The 21,307-nt window shown below is 42.9% G+C and overlaps 2 protein-coding genes across 2 annotated transcripts in view; one reads left to right on the top strand and one right to left on the bottom strand.

Moving 5' to 3' along the window:
- slc39a10 (solute carrier family 39 member 10) overlaps positions 1-2,146 on the top strand; it is a 28,323-nt gene extending 26,177 nt beyond the window's left edge. Inside the window, exon 11 of the mRNA XM_086090514.1 lies at positions 1,844-2,146. Within this exon, the coding sequence (XP_085946640.1) occupies positions 1,844-1,996 (153 nt within the window). The 3' untranslated portion in view covers positions 1,997-2,146. The remainder of the gene's footprint in view (positions 1-1,843) is intronic.
- Positions 2,147-4,094: 1,948 nt separating this feature from the next.
- Positions 4,095-21,307, bottom strand: part of dnah7 (dynein, axonemal, heavy chain 7) — a 61,299-nt gene continuing 44,086 nt past the window's right edge. The window contains exons 52-67 of the mRNA XM_086090513.1: positions 20,487-20,822; positions 20,238-20,364; positions 19,258-19,452; positions 16,950-17,042; positions 16,661-16,837; positions 16,299-16,460; positions 15,416-15,616; positions 14,466-14,627; positions 12,866-13,051; positions 12,386-12,523; positions 8,275-8,505; positions 8,051-8,203; positions 6,831-7,008; positions 6,477-6,580; positions 4,588-4,815; positions 4,095-4,318 (exon numbers count right to left, since the gene is read on the bottom strand). Coding sequence (XP_085946639.1) covers positions 4,609-4,815; positions 6,477-6,580; positions 6,831-7,008; positions 8,051-8,203; positions 8,275-8,505; positions 12,386-12,523; positions 12,866-13,051; positions 14,466-14,627; positions 15,416-15,616; positions 16,299-16,460; positions 16,661-16,837; positions 16,950-17,042; positions 19,258-19,452; positions 20,238-20,364; positions 20,487-20,822 — 2,650 coding nt within the window. The 3' untranslated portion in view covers positions 4,095-4,318; positions 4,588-4,608. The remainder of the gene's footprint in view (positions 4,319-4,587; positions 4,816-6,476; positions 6,581-6,830; positions 7,009-8,050; positions 8,204-8,274; positions 8,506-12,385; positions 12,524-12,865; positions 13,052-14,465; positions 14,628-15,415; positions 15,617-16,298; positions 16,461-16,660; positions 16,838-16,949; positions 17,043-19,257; positions 19,453-20,237; positions 20,365-20,486; positions 20,823-21,307) is intronic.

Below are 21,307 nucleotides of genomic sequence, written 5' to 3'. Positions count from 1 at the left end.
CACCATCAAGTTATTCCGATAAAAGTCGTTTTTTTGCCGCGTAGGAAGAGCATAACATTCTAGAAGCGTCAAATGCCGCGAGTAGCGCGCTAATTAGCATTAGCGAGTCAGACTGGTGTCGATTTTTGAGCGTTCTTTGCACATCTATAAATTGAAGCAGAAATTGCCAATCAAATCATTTTGAATCCAAAATCGATTCTGAATCGATTTTATTTCAATCACTTTATACTCTCTTGCCCTTGCTTGTGTGTGCCTTTTATTGGGAGCGCTGTTCATGTTATACACGATTTGGCCACTTTGGGGCAGTGTGGCGTTAAGTTGTAGCCACATTAGAGAGTAGAAGGAAAAAGTCACCATCAAGTTATTCCGATAAAAGTCGTTTTTTTGCCGCGTAGGAAGAGCATAACATTCTAGAAGCGTCAAATGCCGCGAGTAGCTCGCTAATTAGCATTAGCGAGTCAGACTGGTGTCGATTTTTGAGCATTCTTTGCACATCTATAAATTGAAGCAGAAATTGTTAATCAAATCATTTTGAATCCGAAATCGATTCTGAATCGATTTTATTTCAATCACTTTATACTCTCTTGCCCTTGCTTGTGTGTGCCTTTATTGGGAGCGCTGTTCATGTTATACACGATTTGGCCACTTTGGGGCAGTGTGGCGTTAAGTTGTAGCCACATTAGAGAGTGGAAGGAAAAAGTCACCATCAAGTTATTCCGATAAAAGTCGTTTTTTGCCGCGTAGGAAGAGCATTTGCTGGAGGTTAACATTCTAGAAGCGTCAAATGCCGCGAGTAGCGCGCTAATTAGCATTAGCGAGTCAGACTGGTGTCCATTTTGAGCATTCTTTTGCACATCTATAAATTGAAGCAGAAATTGTCAATCAAATCATTTTGAATCCAAAATCGATTCTGAATCGATTTTATTTCAATCACTTTATACTCTCTTGCCCTTGCCTGTGTGCGCCTTTATTGGGAGCGCTGTTCATGTTATACACGATTTGGCCACTCTGGGGCAGTGTGGCGTTAAGTTGTAGCCACATTAGAGAGTAGAAGGAAAAAGTCACCATCAAGTTATTCCGATAAAAGTCGTTTTTTGCCGCGTAGGAAGAGCATAACATTCTAGAAGCGTCAAATGCCGCGAGTAGCGCGCTAATTAGCATTAGCGAGTCAGACTGGTGTCGATTTTTGAGCATTCTTTGCACATCTATAAATTGAAGCAGAAATTGTTAATCAAATCATTTTGAATCCGAAATCGATTCTGAATCGATTTTATTTCAATCACTTTATACTCTCTTGCCCTTGCTTGTGTGTGCCTTTATTGGGAGCGCTGTTCATGTTATACACGATTTGGCCACTTTGGGGCAGTGTGGCGTTAAGTTGTAGCCACATTAGAGAGTGGAAGGAAAAAGTCACCATCAAGTTATTCCGATAAAAGTCGTTTTTTGCCGCGTAGGAAGAGCATTTGCTGGAGGTTAACATTCTAGAAGCGTCAAATGCCGCGAGTAGCGCGCTAATTAGCATTAGCGAGTCAGACTGGTGTCCATTTTGAGCATTCTTTTGCACATCTATAAATTGAAGCAGAAATTGTCAATCAAATCATTTTGAATCCAAAATCGATTCTGAATCGAACTGCAGACCCAAAAATCGGCACCAAATCGTGAGACGGTCAAAGATTCTCACCGATCACGAGACCTCCTTTTTCTACCGGCCGCGAGACCCAAATTGCATTCTGTCGTCACTGGACCCGTTTTTGAAGACGTTGTACTGAGTTTTGTTGGCAGCCGTCGTGTCTTTGACTTTTGCGGACGCGCGCCGCCGCTAATTGCCGTCTTGTCTCGCCAGCTGCCCGAGTTGCTGCACGGCGACAGCGAGGAGCACAAGCGCTGCCAGCTGTGCCACTTCCTCCTGCAGAATCTGGGATTGCTGAGCGGCTTCGGCATCATGCTGCTCATCGCCATCTTCGAGGACCGCATCGTCTTCGACTTTGGCTTTTAAAGCGACGGCGACGGCAAAAAAAAGCAAGCGTGGAGCTTTTCAGTAGTCGTCGTCGTCGTCGTCATTCGCGGTGTTTACGCCGCCGCCCATTTTACGACCGCTCGTCATCCCGTCGACGCATTTTTCCCGGAAAGCCGCCAAGCAGGCTTAGGATGAAAAAAAACAAAACAAAAAGCGTTTCGCTGCTGTGAAAACGTGTCGTGGCGGCGCTTAAACTGCCACGCGGGAAATTCAGTTTTGGAGGATTCAAGGTGCCGGAAAAACTCAACAATTCGCATCTCACGCGCGAAAATAGATTTTAGGGGCCTTCAACGAGATGACGTCTCGTTTGTTTGTTTTTCTCGTTTAGTTGCAGAAAGTTGACTTTAGTTTTACACCTTTAGCAAAGTTTTTACTTTAGCATAAATGACATAACAAAACGTGCAACTCGTCAATGAAGTTCGGCTCATTTGGAGTTTAAATGTGAAAAAAAAAAATGTTTTGGGGGAAGTCTAATCATTGCTGTCCAGTGAAAAGCGTCCGTTTCGGTGTAAGATTTCTTGCATGTCTTGTTCAGTGTAAACAAGCAATTGACCGCATTTTCATCACGTAGTTTGTACGGGATTTCCCGTCACCAAAAAACTCATTTGTGACCTCAAATAGTTTCCCAAAATTCAGAGCAAAGTCAAATTTGGTCAGCATGTCTATCATGAGAAGACCTACCAAAAAAAAAAAAAAAGCCGTGCATGAAAACGTTGAGGAAATCTGCCGTCATGTTGCTCATTTAAAAAAAAAAATCATTAAAAAAAGAACATTCAGACTTTAAGTCTGTCATGAGTCGACCCACAAAAAAAAGTTTGGAGGTCACGCTTGAAAAGACACAAAAAGCTTTCCATTTCCAAAAACTTGTACGAGCCAGTTTTGTCACCCTGTACTGTAAATTTGATGAGCAGCTAACAGAATATTTTCCACAGAAACTACACTGGCGCCTTGAGATACGAGTAGCCCCATTTAAGTTTTTTCGAGACGCGTGCTGAGATTTGAGCATCGTACGGTGACAGCGAACTCGGCAAACTTGTCAGCAACTAAAAAAACTAACAACTTCTCTCACTTCAACTTGTGTCAAACTAAACGTGAATTTAAAACTTGCCTTAAGACTCTGTTAGCTTCATGCTAACAAACAATGCAAAATGTCATTATAGGAGCAGCAGCGCATTCAATTGAAGCAACAAAAAGAAAAGTGGCAAAAAAAAAAAAAGACTTTCTTTACATTCCAAATCATTGCTTTTTTATTTATTTATGAAGTACACTATTTTTTTTTATTTTTTTTTACGCATTACAAAAAGATGTATATATTTTTTGGAATGGATCAATTTGATTTCCATTCATTCCGACGTGTTTTGAGTTAGGAGCAAATTCCACTCGTATCTCAAGGCACCAATGAGTCTTTCTGAGCGAGTGGGATGAAATCTCACTGCAGACCAAACGAAATCCTCTTTTTTTTTTTTTTTTTTGATCGTCTTCATCCAAGCCCGGCGATGTCAGACCATGAAGTGAATCTACCACGAGGGGGGGGGGCAACAGTGTCCAATCTTGATGAGCCCACTGTGGCTGGTGCTTGACACCCCCCCCCCAGCCCCTCCACACAAAAAAAAAAAACGCCCCCCCCCCCCCCCCCAAAAGTCGCCTCCTTTCCATCAACATTCCATTGCCAAGTTGCAGCTGCTAGAATACGTTTGTTTGTTTGTGGTCGACTGTTTTACACGTCACCATGTGACATACTGTATTTTTGTTGTTGTTGTATTATTTGGTTCGCCACTCCTGTCGATGACCCGATTGTAGCGTGATTGGTAAAAAAACGGATTTGTTCTGCCAAGTTCCAATAAGGACAAACCTCCCATCAGCGGAAAGACACATCGGGAAAAGGTGGTCACGTTTGTTTAACCCTCGTGTGCGGATCCAAAAAAGGAAAAAGGTCAATACAGCAGAAAGCAAAAGCAGTTCTGCCTGTGATGGTTCGAATTGGAGTTTTTTTTGGTGTCGGTTTCTGACACTCGTGGATTATACAAACGGACCCAGAAGCTCCTGAGAAACCAACGTTAGCAGGAGGCTTTTCAAGTCATGTCCTTTTCCATTCTCGTCTTTATTGTGACGACCTTTCAGTCGCTGGAGCTGTCGTTTGCTGTCAATCATTTTCAGTTGAATCGTTCGTTTCCATTGAGGAAGTCGAGCACACGAAGATGAAGGTTCGCTTCAAATCTCCTGTAAAATGAAGATCAGCTCTTTTTGTTCTTGTTGTTGTTGCTATGTTGTACGCTGTTATGTCTTTGCTGTTATGCTGTCCTAAAAAAAAAAAAAAAAAAAAAAGGACAGTCAAAAATAAAAAAGATTTCTCATCGACATTTTGTTGTTCTTTAAATGAAACTTTTTGAGTTCTAACCCTCAAAGCTATCAAATGGGAAATATTTTAAAACGGTTCTCAGGTGACTTTTTTTTTTTTAAATACAAGAAGAAAATACAAATATGCAACCAGGTGTGCAAGTGTCGTCCCCCCCCCCGAAATCTCCAGCGGCAGGTGAATTTTCCAATGCTGAAAAGCAATAAATACCGACCTCCAAATCCAAACGTGTTGTTTATGCGCTGAGCTGGCAAAGGAGCGCCACGCCGCGCCTGATCCAGTGCTGGTCATCCACGTCCGAGTTGAGCGTCATGGCGATGACGTAGTTGGTGGAGTGTCCGGTGGTGGAAAGAGTGCCCCGTCGCTCGCTCGTCTTGTAGACGGGCGACAAGTAGCACATCCGCTCGGGGATGTCCAGACGCTTGATCGGCTTCAGCCACATCTGAGTCGGACGGGGAAGAACCACACGAGAAAAGACGGTTGCGCGAAAAGTGAAACTTTGCCGGACGCAAACATGAAAGGACGGCGGTAACAAGGTGTTGGGTCCCTTAAGACCTTTCAACAAGTCTGACAAAAAAAGCAAAACATCAAGTGGGCCACTCAAAACAACAACAAAAAAATAAATAATCGGAACGAACGTCATCGCTATTTTGCATTTCAAAGCCGCCTCTGTTGTTTTCCACTCCCTGCGAATAATAAACACATTTTTAATTATTGAATGTGCATTATTCATCAGCACTCGGGGCGACAACGAGGTAGAAAAACAATCAGTGAAAAAAGTGGATGACTTGCTGCCGGCATTTTAAATCTCCTGACTACTTGCATTTGCTTCACGCTAGCTCGGCTAATTCATCAGCGCAAAGTGGCCAGCTCGCGATTTTCAGTATTATCACAACAGCGCTTTTTTCTTCTTCTTAAAAAAAAAAAAAAACATTTAAGTCAGGTTTTTATCCAATTGCTTCACATTTTGAAAGCGAATTGACTGAAAACGCGCAAAACGGACATGCGACTTCTTGCCATTTCCATTTGTTCTTCTTTTGCAAATATTGAGAGGGCACTCCGCCGCTGTAGGTGGCGCTATACACCAAAGAGATGTAATGCACCCGTAATTTAAAAGAAGACCAGGAAGTGACTGCGCCGTGTGATTACGTCTTATGAGTTTTCTTTTGCCATTCTCGATCAACCGTATCGTTTCTTTGCTGTTTTGCATCTAAAATATCATTAATATTTGCTTCTTTAATTGATTCCAAAAACATTTCTGTTTCGTCGTCTCCTTTAACGTGCCTTACTTTATCGTTCGACATTGCTTTCGGACTACAAACGTACGTGTGATGTCATATCCGGTCAAAACGCGTGACGTGTATCCGGTCTCGTCAGCATTCAATTCACGTTTTCCTTTTTTCGATACGCTTCAAAATCCACCCAATCGAAGCGTAAACACTTTTTATTTTTTCGAATTTCTAGCGTTTCCATTCAGTTTTATTTTAGTATGAAAACCCAACGTTAGAGATAAAATTGTATCACTGATAAACCAAATGATTGTCAAACCACTGCCTACAGAGGAAAAAAAGATGCGTTTCAAAGATCATTTTGGGGGGACAGTGATATATAAAGGGACGTATTATTCACAGGAAATGGTCAACTGTTCATCCCTAGTTGCAGTTCCATTCCAGCCTTGAGGTGGCGCTAATGCTAATTAAATGCTGCTGGTAAACACAACACTTAGCTTGTATTGGGTCGATGCCACGCAGCCACGGACTTCCGACTTCCAGGTTTCACACACCAGCGTCGTTTCCGGCCACTGATGGCCGCGTTCCAACCCTCGCACCCCCCCCCACCCCTGCCCTCCCCAATCACGCGCTCCCGGTGCGTCTCAACTCTCTAAAAATGCTTTGGACACACTCGCACCCGTCGACGGGAACGCGCAATCGAGGGTCACAAAGGCGGAAGCGCACAAACTTGGGACGTGGCGCAAAACAGGAAACGGAAACAAAGCTGATGTGTGAAAACCAGGAAGTCGGAAGTCCCGCCTCCTCTGTGGCGTATACCCCATTTTTGAGCTTGGCGGAGGTAATCATCCCACCGACAGCGTGTCCGACTCACCACGGGCATGGTGTCATGAAGCACTTTGGGGTACGACTCGGCCAGAAGTTTTGTTTTCCTGTCCCAGCGGGCGCCATCCAAGAACAGGCCGCGGATGTACACGCCTGAAAGTCACACACGCACAAATATGATATTTGCTATGTAATATTACATTAATACTTACAATACATTTCATTCCTGTACCGTATTTCTGGGACTATGAGTCATTAAAATAAACTTGGGACATATAAACATATCGACTTGTAATAAATTTGATGTATAACAGTGTTTTTTTATGACGAAAATAAATGTGGACATTGTGTGTGTACTTATCCATTTTTTCCCGTTTACGAACTATTTGATCTCTTTTCTTACCGTCGTCGGGAGCTCGCTTGTACTTGACGTCTTCCAGGACCTCGAAATCGAAGCCCAGCAGGTCGATGGGGACGGTGTGCTTCCTGGCGTAGTTCTGCTGGCTTCCCGTCAGGAAGGCCTGCGTGAAGAAGAAGCCCGACACCCAGAATATGGCCGGCGTGCCCTGATCGAACCAGTCCTGGAAAAAGGCGACGGGTTCCACTGGTCATGGTCAGCTTTTTCATTAAACTGTTGTTTTGATTTAGTTTCAGACCTTTTTTTTTATGTTTTATCCGTTTAGTTGAGCTTTTATTAGTTTTAGTATTAGTTTTTTTTAAACCATTAGTTTTGGTACTGGTCATGGTCAGCTTTGTCTTTTTCATTAAACTGTTGTTTTGATTTAGTTTCAGATCTTTTTTTTTATGTTTTATCCTTTTAGTTGAGCTTTTATTAGTTTTAGTATTAGTTTTTTTTTTTTTTTAACCATTAGTTTTGGTACTTGCTTACGTACCTGTAAGAACTGAAGTCGCTCCAAGAAGTCGTTGATGTAGCTCCCCAGCGGCTAAACTGTTGTTTTGATTTTGTTTTAGATCTTCTTCTTTTTTTTTGTTTTATCCTTTTAGTTGAGCTTTTATTAGTTTTAGTATTAGTTTTTTTTTTTTTTTAACCATTAGTTTTGGTACTTGCTTACGTACCTGTAAGAACTGAAATCGCTCCAAGAAGTCGTTGATGTAGCTCCCCAGCGGCTAAACTGTTGTTTTGATTTTGTTTTAGATCTTCTTTTTTTTTGTTTTATCCTTTTAGTTGAGCTTTTATTAGTTTTAGTATTAGTTTTTTTTTTTTTTTAACCATTCGTTTTGGTACTTGCTTACGTACCTGTAAGAACTGAAGTCGCTCCAAGAAGTCGTTGATGTAGCTCCCCAGCGGCTAAACTGTTGTTTTGATTTTGTTTTAGATCTTCTTCTTTTTTTTTGTTTTATCCTTTTAGTTGAGCTTTTATTAGTTTTAGTATTAGTTTTTTTTTTTTTAACCATTAGTTTTGGTACTTGCTTACGTACCTGTAAGAACTGAAGTCGCTCCAAGAAGTCGTTGATGTAGCTCCCCAGCGGCTAAACTGTTGTTTTGATTTTGTTTTAGATCTTCTTCTTTTTTTTTGTTTTATCCTTTTAGTTGAGCTTTTATTAGTTTTAGTATTAGTTTTTTTTTTTTTTAACCATTCGTTTTGGTACTTGCTTACGTACCTGTAAGAACTGAAGTCGCTCCAAGAAGTCGTTGATGTAGCTCCCCAGCGGCTTGAGGCTCGGGTACGACCTCTTCATCCACATGCCGGGGATTTTGCCCTTCAGGATGCTGCTCACAACTTCCTCCAGCTCGGACGACATCACCACCAGGCCCTGCGCGCGACAAAAACGCCGCCATCACGGATCCTTTTGTCAATCCCAGCGCAGCCCGCAATCCCTCGCACCTTGATGGCCTTCTGGAGGTCGGCGCAGGAGTCTCGGATGATGGAGAGCAGGTTGTTGAAGCGTCCCATCTCCTGCACCAGGACGGTGTTCATGCTCTCGTTGTAGCTGGTGGGGAATTCCAGCATGACCAGCTCCAGGTCGAAGTCGGGCGGCAGCTTGCTCAGGACGTCGGCCGCCACCTCGAACACCATGTCGTCCGACGACTTGGAGTCGCCGCCCGACGAGCGCGACTGATGGGAGGGAGGGAGGGAGGGAGGGAGGGAGGAGGCGGAGTCACGCCGGTGGCTGACATGAGAAGGACCCCCCAACGCGGGCTCGGCGCCTCGCCGGCTTCAACTTCTGTCAAATTAGCCATACACTTGGCCTTTTCTGACTCTTATTCGCGCTCATCCGTGAATCTCGTCCTTTAACTCATTCAAACCCAAAAAGTTGCCCTTCACTTCCAAAAACGTATTTATACGTTTTTTTTAAACTAGAGCATACAGGAGGCTTTGATGCAGCTTCTGACGCAAAGAGGTGGCTTAAAGCAATGGTAGTTATTACACACACAAAAAAAACGGCCAGCAGGTGGCGGCAGAGTATAAGAGATCAACCAGGCCATGTTGCAACAAGCTCTTTTTGACAGTGTTTTCGACAGGTTTGTGGATAGCGATGAAACTTCTCACTCATTTTGCTAATTCCTGCAAAACGGAAACATATATAAATGTTTTCCCCTGATAGAAAGGAGAGACTTGAATATTTATTTTGGTAGGTTCCAAGTTTTTATAGCAATAGAACACAATATTCTGTGGGCCTTTGAAAAATCAGTCAAAATATAGCCGGGAGCGAAGGGGGTTGCTTCAGTGAAAATGGCTGCGAGTCAATGAGTTAATTTCACCTGAAGTGCGGCGCTGCTGAAAGGGTGTGCAAACAAAGTCAACATATTCAAAAGTCATTTTGTTCAATGGAGTCCGGAAATCAATCAACTTGACAGGTCAGCGTCAATGTTTGTCCGGAGCGTTTTTTTTCTGGAACCTCCACTACAAACTGCTCATGTATTTTACAATGCATTTCCTGAAATAATGTCAATATTTATCTGTAGAAATGGCGCGCAAATGCTAAAGAAAATTGTTGAAAGTCGTAGTGTAGCACACGTGGAAGTAGGAAGTCAAATTGTAACATATTCCATCATTTGAGAACTTTGATGTGAATTGTTTTGTTTTTTTAGAGATTTATGAATTTTACTTTAAAAGTTTGAGAAGTTTTGGAACGTTTTAAGAAGCTGTAAAGATGACCAGAATGAGATGAACAGTTTTGAAGTTGGAATGTTTTGAATCAGTGGAAAAATGTCAATAATTCTCAAAATCTCATTTTATAAAGTTTTTGTGAAAATATGATCATTTTGAGAACGTGATCTATTTCAAAAAGATGTCCTGAATGGGCTGCAAACAATTGAAGTTGGAATCATTTGAAGAAATGTGGAGATCAACATGTAAAATGTTCTAATATTAATTTTGGAGTCATGAAATTTGGCACGGGAATTTGAGGAATGTGAAAGTTGGAATGGTTATGACAAAAAAAAGTGGAAAGAGAACGAATAATTGTAAATCCTTTTTTTTCATGGAAAATGTGGAATTTGGGAATAAATTGAAATGAGTTGACGATTGTAGCCAGGAATTCCTGAATGAGGTGAATCATTTCCATCTTTTAAAAGTTTAACACACGTGGAAGTCTTCAAGTTGTCGTTGTTAAAGGCAAAATAAAAAAATGCGAAATCATGAAAATATGATTTGGTGAATTGTGAAAATGAAATCGTAGCCAGCGTTTCCTGAACAAGGTGAATCATTTGAATTGGTCGGAAAAAGGTGACGGTTTTTCAAAGAGCCAAAAAATGCAGAGAATAAAATCAACGCGTTGACACGATAAGAAGTTGGAGCTCAAGCGCCGGAGCAACAAGAAATGTCCTGGATTTGATCTGTTTATATAATATATATATATATATATTTATATATATGTATATGAGGCAAGCTGTAAATCTGACAGAATAAGACATAATCTGACAGGTTTATTTTTCCAGCGGCGCGTGATAATGATGCGGCATCGCACGGCGGGGGTCTCGCTTGGCAACGGCAAAAGGCAAGATGAGCCTCTTAAGGAGAAATTTTTTTGGACGTACTTTTCGGAGCTCTCGCAACAAACAGCTGAAAAATGCATTTGTACTTTTGCCTTTAATGAATGCTGCATGGCATATTTCAACACAGCGCGCAATCAAATATTGAAGGCTGGCGAGTTCACATATAAAAAGGCGGACGGGAACTCCCGGGGGGACGGCGGTGGATCTGATTGCGGGTGTGTGAGTTTTGTGGGCATCATCTGCACATATGCCAGTTTTCCCTTGGAATGAAAAGTGAGCCATGCGGGATGTTGGCCAAGCTGGAGCGTAAAGCGTGCGGGACGCCGTCCAAGAAGCTCGTTGGCGCACGCCGCGTTCGGCACCAGCGGGCCAAAAAAAACGGCTCATTTACATGTTTGCAGGGTCGCTCGTCATTTGCTTGATGCTCGCGTTTTTCGACACAGTCAGCGGACCAGCTCAGTCTTCAAACAAAATGGCCGACTTTCTGTTTAAAGTTGAGCCGTGGGTGCTTGAGAGATTTTTGCGCGTCGGAAAATGATCGACGCGTTCTTTCAGTTTCATGTTGATTGGTCAAAATGATGTCCGGGGCAGTTTTCAACCAATTCAAATGATTCACCTTGTTCAGGAAACGCTGGCTACGATTTCATTTTCACAATTCACCAAATCATATTTTCATGATTTCACATTTTTTATTTTGCCATTAACAACAACAACTTGAAGACTTCCACGTGTGTTAAACTTTTAAAAGATGGAAATGTTCACCTCATTCAGGAATTCCTGGCTACAATCGTCAACTCATTTCAATTTATTCCCAAATTCCACATTTTCCATGAAAAAAAAAAGATTTATTAATTATTCGTTCTCTTTCCACTTTTTTTTGTCATAACCATTCCAACTTTCACATTCCCCAAATTCCCGTGCCGTATTTCATGACTCCAAAATTAATATTAGAACATTTTACATGTTGATCTCCACATTTCTTCAAATGATTCCAACTTCAATTATTTTCAGCCCATTCAGGACATCTTTTTGAAAAAGATCACATTCTCAAAATGATCATATTTTCACAAAAACTTTATAAAATGAGGAGATTTTGAGAATTATTGACATTTTTCCACTGATTCAAAACATTCCAACTTCAAAACTGTTCATCTCATTCTGGTCATCTTTACAGCTTCTTAAAACGTTCCAAAACTTCTCAAACTTTTAAAGTAAAATTCATAAATCTCTAAAAAAACAAAACAATTCACATCAAAGTTCCCAAATGATGGAATATGTTACAATTTGACTTCCTACTTCCACGTGTGTTGACCTTCTAGCTTGCGATTGGATTTGCTACACTACGACTTTCAACAATTTTCTTTAGCATTTGCGCGCCATTTCTACAGATAAATATTGACATTATTTCAGGAAATGCATTGTAAAATACATGAGCAGTTTGTGGTGGAGGTTCCAGAAAAAAACGCTCCGGACAAACATTGACGCTGACCTGTCAAGTTGATTGAGGCCTGGATTTGACACATACTGGTTCCTTCAAAACAAAATGGCCGACTTCCTGTTAAACTACAGTATTTGCATTATCACCTTTCGCAGAAAGTTCATCAAATGAACTACTAGACAATACAAACAATATATGATTGATTGATTGATTGATTTTGGCATGTTCGGTTGAAGTATTTCAAAAGTGTCCCTCGCGTCCTTCCTTTTGTCCGTATGCCGCCGTCAAACCAAAAAGTTTGGATTTCACCTGATGTGGCGGGAGGACAAATACGAATCTCCGAAAGGGTACATTTGCTTCTTGTTTCGTTGTTCGGGCCCCCACACCAGTTTCATCAATACACAAAATTGGGTGTCTTGAGGACCCAGAACGGAAATTCAAGACAAAAGCAGCCATTTTGGTTTCAAGTGGCCATCTTGGCTTGACATAAAAATTGCAGAGTTTTCCGGCAGGTAGCGGACGGGAAAAAAAAAAAAAAAGAAAAAAAAAGAAGATGTACCTGCGTTAGCAAGATGCTATCAAACAGCAACTGCGTCTCCGACTGGTCCTTGGTGATGTCGGCGTTGGCGTTCATGCCGAAGATTTCCGGCGAGGGGTTGAGGGGCAGCGACTTGGTGTATTCGATGTAACTTTCGTACTGAAAAAAAAAAAAAAAAAAAAAAAAAAAGACTGGCGGTAACACAACAAGTTGGACGGCTGACATTTTGTTATAATGACTATGCTAATGTGAGCCCATGAATAAAAGATCTGCGCTCGGAGGGGGCCGTCACACTTGGGAACAAAGCGCCCAATGGATCGGAACACATTTGGCGCTTATTGTTTGTCCTTATTGTCAGCGCAGTACTTTTGTTCACACACATCGACACGAATCCCGAATTCCGCTTGATCCTCATGAGGTTGCAGGTGAGCCGAAAGTCCGTCCCGGATGACTTTTTTGGGCACAAATGCAATCAGAAGGACACAAATTTTGTGTACTTACGTCCCCTTCGGGCGGCGCATAGTAGATCCCGCTGGGATCAAACTTGTAGTTGGGATCTTCCACCATCTTCTGGTCGTAGAAGATGGCGAGGATGGTGCGCAGCGTCCGTCTGTCCCAGTCGTCCGTCACGCGACCGCCGTAGTTGCACTCGCCCGTCATGTAACGCAAGGCGTCAAACGGCACTTCCTGGTGGAATTCGTTGCACGACACAAAAAGAATATTCTGAAGATCAGTTCAAATGCTCTGGAAACGGTCGGTTCCTTTCATGCGGGGTCAGAGGTGATTCCAAAACGGCCCCACTGGGGATTATTTTTTTTTTTTTAACTATGCTGCTTAGCATCGGCTAATTTGTAGTGATGGGAAAATGAAGCTTCATGAAGCACTTGCGATATTTTTTTTTACTCCTCTCGATGGCACTCATAGTTCAAAAGATGCAATTTTTATATTGTTTTGTTTTTATCTTGTCGTCTTACTGTGACATTCTGTTGTCTTATTGTAACGTTCTCATTTGTTTTATATTGACTTTGTGATGTATTTATGTATAAGGCCCTACAGTTGCAAATTAGCAACCGCTGCTAGAATCTGGCATATTTGCAACTGTTGTTCATTAAAGTGCGTTGTCCCTTTCAAATAAAATCTCATGAAAAAAAGAAATGAAAGAATTTTCATTGCGCTCGTCTTTATCTTTAAACCAAGAGCACCATCTTAGAGGAGTCAAAAGGTATCGCAAGTGCTTCATGAAGCTTCATTTTCCCATCATTACTCATTTGCAGATTTACTGATTCACAAGAAGCAAAATGGTTTACGATGTTGCCCAGGTTCGGAAGGTATTATTTTACATTTATTATTTTATTGTTTAAGGTCTTTAAAAAAGTAGCGGCTGCTGGGTTACTAGCGGCCATGAAGTTCTCTTTCGTCTCATGGTGTCCTAATGCGGGAAACGAGATAAGGCTGACATAGCGCACGTATTATTCTCAAAGTCTGCTCTACATAACAAAAGGGCGAGCAAAGGCTGCAGCTTTGGCATTTTCTGCAGACTCGCGCTTAAGAATTCAGCAGGACTTGAGGATGAAAATGTCACGTCATTAACAAAAAATACATTTACGTCACCATGGCAACGATGGAGGTTTTCGAGCGCTAAGTGCGTAAAAATGTCAAAAGGTGTTTTGGAATTTCGCTTATTAGCATACAAGCTGGGTGGATATAGACGAACAATCACAGGTGGGAAAATGACCACAGAAAAGCACCAGAGAAGAATTGTATTGGGGGCATGAAGTGCCGCCTTTGTGAGTGAAAATGCTTATGTTGACGTGACACTTTTTCGTTTCAAACGATTGGAAAACCGCTCGTCTCGTCGCGATGTCCGAACTACGCCGCGATCTCGTGCCAGCAAAAAGCCAGAAATGGCTCAATTCAACAAGAAGATCAGAAAAAAAGCTGGAAACAAACAAACAAAACCAGTCCAGCCTTTCTTGACATCGTTTTGCCGCTTCTGCTGTCACAAAAAAAGCCATCGTCTGTTTGTTTTGAACGATCAATCAAACGGCATTTGTTTTCAGCTGTTCAGGAAAATGTCCCAACATCTTGCCATGAAATCTACCTGATGTTGCTCAAGGAACATCTGCAACTGCTGCACGGAGATCCGAAGGTCGGTCTCGTTGAACTCGTACGGAATGTTCCATCCCAGAGGTCCGAACTTTCGCCTCTCCTGGGTGAGCGCGTGGAAGAAACACAAGCCGTAGAGGAGCTTCTTGAACACACCCTGGAAACACACGCACGCACATGCACAATGTACACAAAAAAGGTGAAGGCCGAGCGGAAGGTGTGGCCTCGGATGAACAGGCGGGGAATGTTTCCACAGCTGAAGCAAACGGCAGAAACGCACGCGGCGGAGGTTGAAAAAGCATCCAACGCCCACGGAACAGCAGCAGTGGGATTTGTAATGCGTATTGTAATGAGGGGAAATAACACAACGCAATATTTGAACCGTTTACAAACATACACCATTTCACCTTCCTTGGTTTTCTTTGGTCCCCTCGGGTCTCCTGGTGTTCAGTTTAGGTGAACGGTATGAGATTTTTTCTAATAGGTTTTCTGGTGAGCTAACAAATACACGCACGCACGCACGCACGCACGCACGCACGCACATACACATACTCACCCACACACACACACACAAAAAAATTAAAAAAATTAAAAATAATAATAATAAAAAATAAAAATAAAAAAAGAGCAATGATGACGACATTTCCGAATGAACAATACTGAGCTCTTAAATAGAAAAAAAAAAAAAAAAAAGAAAAAAAAAAAAAAGAAACATACACTCATGACATAAAAAAGAATGAAACATTTGTTTTCACACTGCATCGATTGAATGTGCTGCTCTGACTGGTGCGCCCACCTTGGCCACCAGGGGGCAGTAAGAAGCCAACCGACAGTGTTCTAACGACATGTTCATTGAAGACATCTCAACCTCCGCTCAGTTAATCAGTTGAAATCCTCATAAAGACACACACACACACACACACACACACACACACATCCACTGACCGGCTTGCTGGAGTTGTCGAACCAATTGGGGTCCGAGATGGGGTCCATCAAGAAGCAACGAACGACGTTGGGCCTGAGGCCTTTGGGAGCCTCGTTGGTCATCTTCACGCCGTTCTGGAGCACGGCCACCGGGAAGGTGGGCGACGGGTAGCTGGTCAGCCACAACCGGAATTCCGGGTGCGTGGACTCCGGGTTCAACTCCTGCGCAACGGCAAAACACAGTCAAAGCAACAGATTTGACGGCACTTGAAAGGAAAAATTTGAATAATAAATTCTTGACTTTTTATGTTGTTTTTTTTTATGCTCGAGCATACAGAAGGATTTGATGCAGCCTCTCAACTGCAAAGAACGGTTGAAGAAATGGTAGTTATTACACTAACGGCCAACAGGTGGCAGAAGAGCAAAAGAGAGCAACCAGGGCCTTGTTGAAAAAAAAGCTAATTTACTCACAGAGAGACTCTAATCTTTCTTTTGGTAAATTCAAAATGCAAAATCAGTCCAAATCCAGTAAAACAGCTGGGAGCGAAGGGGGTTGCTTCAGTGAACATGGCTGCGAGTGAATGCGTTAAAAAAAAGTCTCAAGTACCCATGGTAGAAATTGAACAGGAAGTCAGCCATTTTGGTGTGAAGCGGCTAATTACAAGAGTCGAACTTTGATCAACTCGGTCAAATAAGGCCCCCGATTGAACGCAGAAATGCGAGACAGATTAGAAGATGGACAAAAATGAGTGTGCCTTATTAAAAAGGCTTTTCCGACACTATCATTCTACTAGTGCGCCCTCTTATATGAGGAATTGTCTTACGGGTGAGGACGAAGAACGTATCAGTGCACGGATTTGCAGTGGATATCATGTATTTGGTGGCGTTTGCGGCGCATTCGAACCTCGCAGACTCGTTCCAACGAGGACATCCACGAGGTGGCCAAGTGACAATTCTGCAGGACCACCCAGGTGCCGTCCGCAATACCCGTCTCAATCATTTTCATGGCGATGGGACCCTGGCCCTGGCCCAGAGAAAGCGACGTCAGCTTGTCCCCTGTAAAACCCTAAAACGCAAGCGGCAGAAGACTTCAGCGTGGGAAATGTGTCTTCAACTCTTGAGAACTCCAGTCGGCTCACTCTTAATCAAGTCCAGGACAAAATATTAGTAGAGGAAAGGCTTCATCAAGCCGATGAATTTTGGTCTACAACATCAAGCTTTACTTCCTGCAACAGATCTCATGCAGCCCCAAAAAACTCTCGTTACCTTTTCATGTCCAAACTTGAGCAGGGCGGCCATTGGGTCCGAGCCGGGCGACAGGATGAAGATGAGAGGTGCGCAACAGTTGCTGTCGCCGAAGGCGTTGCTCAGGTTGAAGGGCGGCGCCTCGATGAAGGGCCGGCCCAGACTGTCGGAAACAAACTCCTGCACCATCGGAATAATCTGGGGCGGGGGCGGGGGGGGGGGGGACACGGCAAGGAGGAAATGAATCCATGAAACATTAACAATCTCATCTCTTCAACGAGTCGGTGTAGACTGCAATCGAAACGCGAACCTTATCCGGCCGCAGACATCGGATCACCAGCATCCTCTGAAACTGAGTCAGCTTCTCCTGCCATTCGTTGGGGAGCGGAGTCTGGTGGGGGTTCTACAAGGCGGGACACATGACAAGAAACTCATTCGTCGTCTCCAGTCAGCTTTTCTTCAAAACAAGCAATTCCATCTGCTGCCTATTTTTGAAAGAGGTCGCCAACCTTTTTCAAATTGAGAGCTACTTTGCAACTATTTTCATACACAATTCTGAAATGTGCTCAAAATGCTATTAACTCATTGAAACCCAACAACGTGTAAACACGTTTTTTTAAACTATGTCTTTCACTCCCAAAAACGTATTTACACGTTTTCTGTGTTGTTGTTTTGTTTTATGCAAAGTTTTGCATAAGAGTTTTTTCCATTTGGTCCTTGTGGGCCAGCGGGCACCATGTTGGTGTTCCTGCTATATTTGATCCACTTATCCTGTTCAGGCTTGCAGGAAGGCACAGCCCATCCCAGCGGACTCTTTTGTTTGTTTATATTTGGGTCCCCGTAAAGACCAGTCTGGTATGTTACACCGTTTCTCATCGAGAAGGGGTTCCTAAAAGTGGTGAAAAAATGGATGCACCAAATTTTCGGCCACCGAAAATATTTGGCCGGAAATGGCAACAAAAAAACCCGGCATTCAGCCGAAATAAAATTAAATCATAATGTTATATCTTTAATTACTTATAATAAATGCAGTGATAGTAAAAAATAAGCATAATTTTTTGGGGCGTTTTCGGCCAAGCATTTCTCATTTTCGGTTCTGGCCAAAAAAATGTCATTTTGGTGAATCCCTAATAGTTATAGTTTATAGTTTTATTGTAATAATTTTGGTTGATCAAAAATGGTGTGGGTGTCGAACCTTTTCACTGAGACACGTAGGTGTACTGTTGTTTGCCGACCGGTCTGAAAATATGAGCGTGTGTGTCCCACATTACTCACATTTTCCCAAGGAAAGGATTCATACCCGCCTTTTTTCTTTTTCGAGTCATTGGCAACTCATTTCTGCATAGTTTCAACTTGCACACTTTCCCACACTGTCGCTGGTACTTTTCAATGGATTTCTATGGCATTCAAATGTCTGGGGAAAATTCCATGCTCCATGATGATGTACAGGCAGCCTCAAGACGTGCGCATTCGGCACTTAAGTACCACGTTGGGGGCCAAAAATGATCACGAGAGAATCCACATATCTTAATAATGCACAAGCCCACCGGCACGTAAAAAAAAAAGAAGCGAGAAAGACACCACGGTCCTTGTTGCGCAACCTAACATGCAAATGAGATCAATATTTATTTTCACGCTATTTGTCAACTTTTGGTGTGCGGTTGGCTATTTTATTGAGCGGCTACATGACGAATCATTGCAATTAAGCCAAAAATAGGGGAAGTCATTTGTCATGTGTGCAGGCAGAACACGGGTAGAGGTGAATAAATATGTTGGGGAGGGCGGGAAAACGATGAAGCCAAATAGGGGGGGGGGGGGTGAAGCCACTGGCAACTGGGCCGGAGCCACAACATTTATCTGAACAAGAAGACTGGAGGTAGCGATCAATGCTTAGCTGCAAGTTTTCCGCGAGACCAAAACACCTCTTTCGGCTCTCCTGGGGCGGGATTTGCCCGAAACGTGTGCATGCGTGTGCGTGTTTGCTGTGAACTTGACTGAACAGCTGTTCTGGCAGCGGAGACCCAACACATGTAAAATCTGCAACTGGAACAAACTGGATTTAATTAGATAGAAGTGTGGCAGCTGAGTGTGTGTGTGTGTGTGTGTGCGTGTGTGTGTGTGAGCTGCAGAATATGTGCGCCACATATCGATTTAACAGCTGTTGGAGCATCCAGATAGCGCGGACGCTTCGAGCAAAAGAGGGAATGAAGAGATTTCATTAGATAAAGTTGCACTTCCTTTAAAAAGGCAGAGTGCAAAATCTCATACGCAAACCTTTTTTTTTGTGTCTCTTAAGCAACTTTGGTTAGACCATTTTTTAAGCACTTCTTAATGGGTTGTTAGTGGATGTGACAGGAGTGTCTTTGTCTTTTTTTTCAAATATAAACTCACCTTTTAGATGCTTGTTTTTAAGGTTAGCAATTAGTCTTTTTGTGGTATATTTCAAATATAAACTATTATTGGCAATCGTGAAGATGGTACTTAATACTGTTTTTCACAAATGGTGCAGCACTAATAGGCAGGGATGGGCCGTGTCAGGGCGGGGTTTAACATTTGTATTAAAATATTCCCTGACTTGCCAGCCCATCAAAACAGGCGGATAAAAGTCATCGGCTCACCGCGCTGTCGTAGACATCCTTCCATATATTCCTGTTTTGCGCCATGTCCCTCCGCAAGCCTTTGAACTGCTCAACGGCATCCAGGCGGCAAAACTCGTCCCAGGACTTCTTGGGAAGCCACGTGCAGGGGTTGGAGTAGGGGTTGTCCAGCCCCACGCCGCCCGTCAACAGGAAGTTCCAGTCGTCCTCGTTCACCTACGACACACTCACACCTCTTACAAAAAGTCACGAGAGATTGACGAGGCTTTGCGGTGAAATTGCAAAATGGACCCAAGATGCACTTTCATCTTTACAGGTAAACTTTACTCATTTAACTACTTGTCAACTGGAACTCAGCTGTTGACTGCCACCAACGAATATATTTGTCGAGTACGGGACTGGAGGGGGGGGGGGGGGGGGTCTCACCTAAGTTTGATGTTTAGAGGACACAATAATCGGTGGGTCACGGAAGATCACTCAGTACGGTTTACCCAGTTTTCCTAACAAACTTTTATTTTCCGACCAACTTGCTGTTCTAAGAAAGAGCAGAACAGCAAAATTGACCCCAAAAAAACAAGGATGTCCACTTTTATGCCTTTCTGTGACTCTTCCAGTCTCTCTGTATCTCAGTTGATGGCATTACAAACTTTCACATAAAGTCAAAAGTTAAGTTCACCTGTAAAGGTTTTAGTGCATTTTAGGTTCACCCTGAAATTCTGCTCCAAAATCTGTTAAGTTTTTGCGAGCTGTAGGTGACTGAGGCAAAATTTTGTGTCCTGTGTGGTGGCAAGTCAAATGTTTTGGTAGCCCACTCTGCTTAATTGTCGTATGGTGTTCCACAGGGTTCAATTTTAGCACCCGTGCTGTTTTCATTGTATTTGCTGTCTCTGGGTTCTATCTGAAGAAAACATGGGATTCCAGTGGCTCTTGTACATGTCTTGGTTTTGATATGTCTGATTTGGACTTTTAAGTGCTCTATAAATCAAGTTGCGTTTTCCTACCAGCTTCCTGTGCACCAGCAGGCTGACGCAGAGGCAGAAGGAGAAGAGCAGCTTGTCTTTCTCAAAGAGCGAGCGACAGACGTTGACGTAGAGCGAGTAGGTGAAGTGATCTCTCAGGATCCTGAGCCTGGACAACACGCCACATGACTTTGGTCAAGGGAAGCACAGAGGCACCAACAAAAGTCCACCTCCGGACAATTCCAAGTCTCGGGTCAGCCGAAGCAAGTTTCGTGGCGCGCGGCGGCTCACCTCTCCTCCAAGTCGTCGCACTTGTCCGAGTTGTCGATGGAGAGGATGAAGAGGTTGATGAACCAGGTGAGGGAGTACTGGTACATGGGCTCGATGTTGGCCAGGTCGGCGATGGCGAAGAAGAGGATGGCCGAGTGAATGGCGATGGGTTTGTAGCCCAGGCGGGTCTCGTCGATCTTCACCTCCGTCACCTCGGCCACCGCCTGCTTCTCGGTGATTTCGTTGGCCAATACCTTGGACTGCGACAGGATGGTCACCGCCGTTTCGTCCTCCAGGATGTTGCCCTCCGAGGACGACAGCACCTGCAGAATTTTGTCCTCAATTTCCTTCAGTTGCCTGAAAAAAAAAGTGCAGTATTATTTGATTTTGAAAACAATGTATAGAAAAACTAGGGCTGTTTATTTGGAGTTCATTTAAAGTTCCTTTAACGCCACTAATTTGTTTACTTGGAAAGCCTGTACTGGGGAACTTCCAGTCGCAACGCATCAGACACGTCCGTGTCCAAATTTAGCAGTAATACATTTAATAATAATGAATATATTTGTGGAAATGGGGTCAAGTTGTAATTTACAATTTTAAAAATGTGCAGAAGTTACTTCATGTTAAAGATTAGATAGCATCATTTTACAAATGCAATTATGCCCTCTAGTGGCAGAATAATGACCAAAACAAATCAATATCACATTCGTTTTTTACAGTACAGTACATCTTTTAAATTTGAACTCCATTTTATCAATTATTATGAAATTACTGTATCAATGACTAAAACATGCAGCCATATTTCTATTAGTTTAACATTTTCCCCCTTTTATGTTAACAAG

Source organism: Leptonotus elevatus, chromosome 12 (genome assembly GCF_054856555.1).
Source record: "Leptonotus elevatus isolate MCC_2025b chromosome 12, RoL_Lele_1.0, whole genome shotgun sequence".
NCBI lineage: Eukaryota > Metazoa > Chordata > Actinopteri > Syngnathiformes > Syngnathidae > Leptonotus > Leptonotus elevatus.
This window is presented reverse-complemented; position numbering and strand designations above follow the sequence as displayed.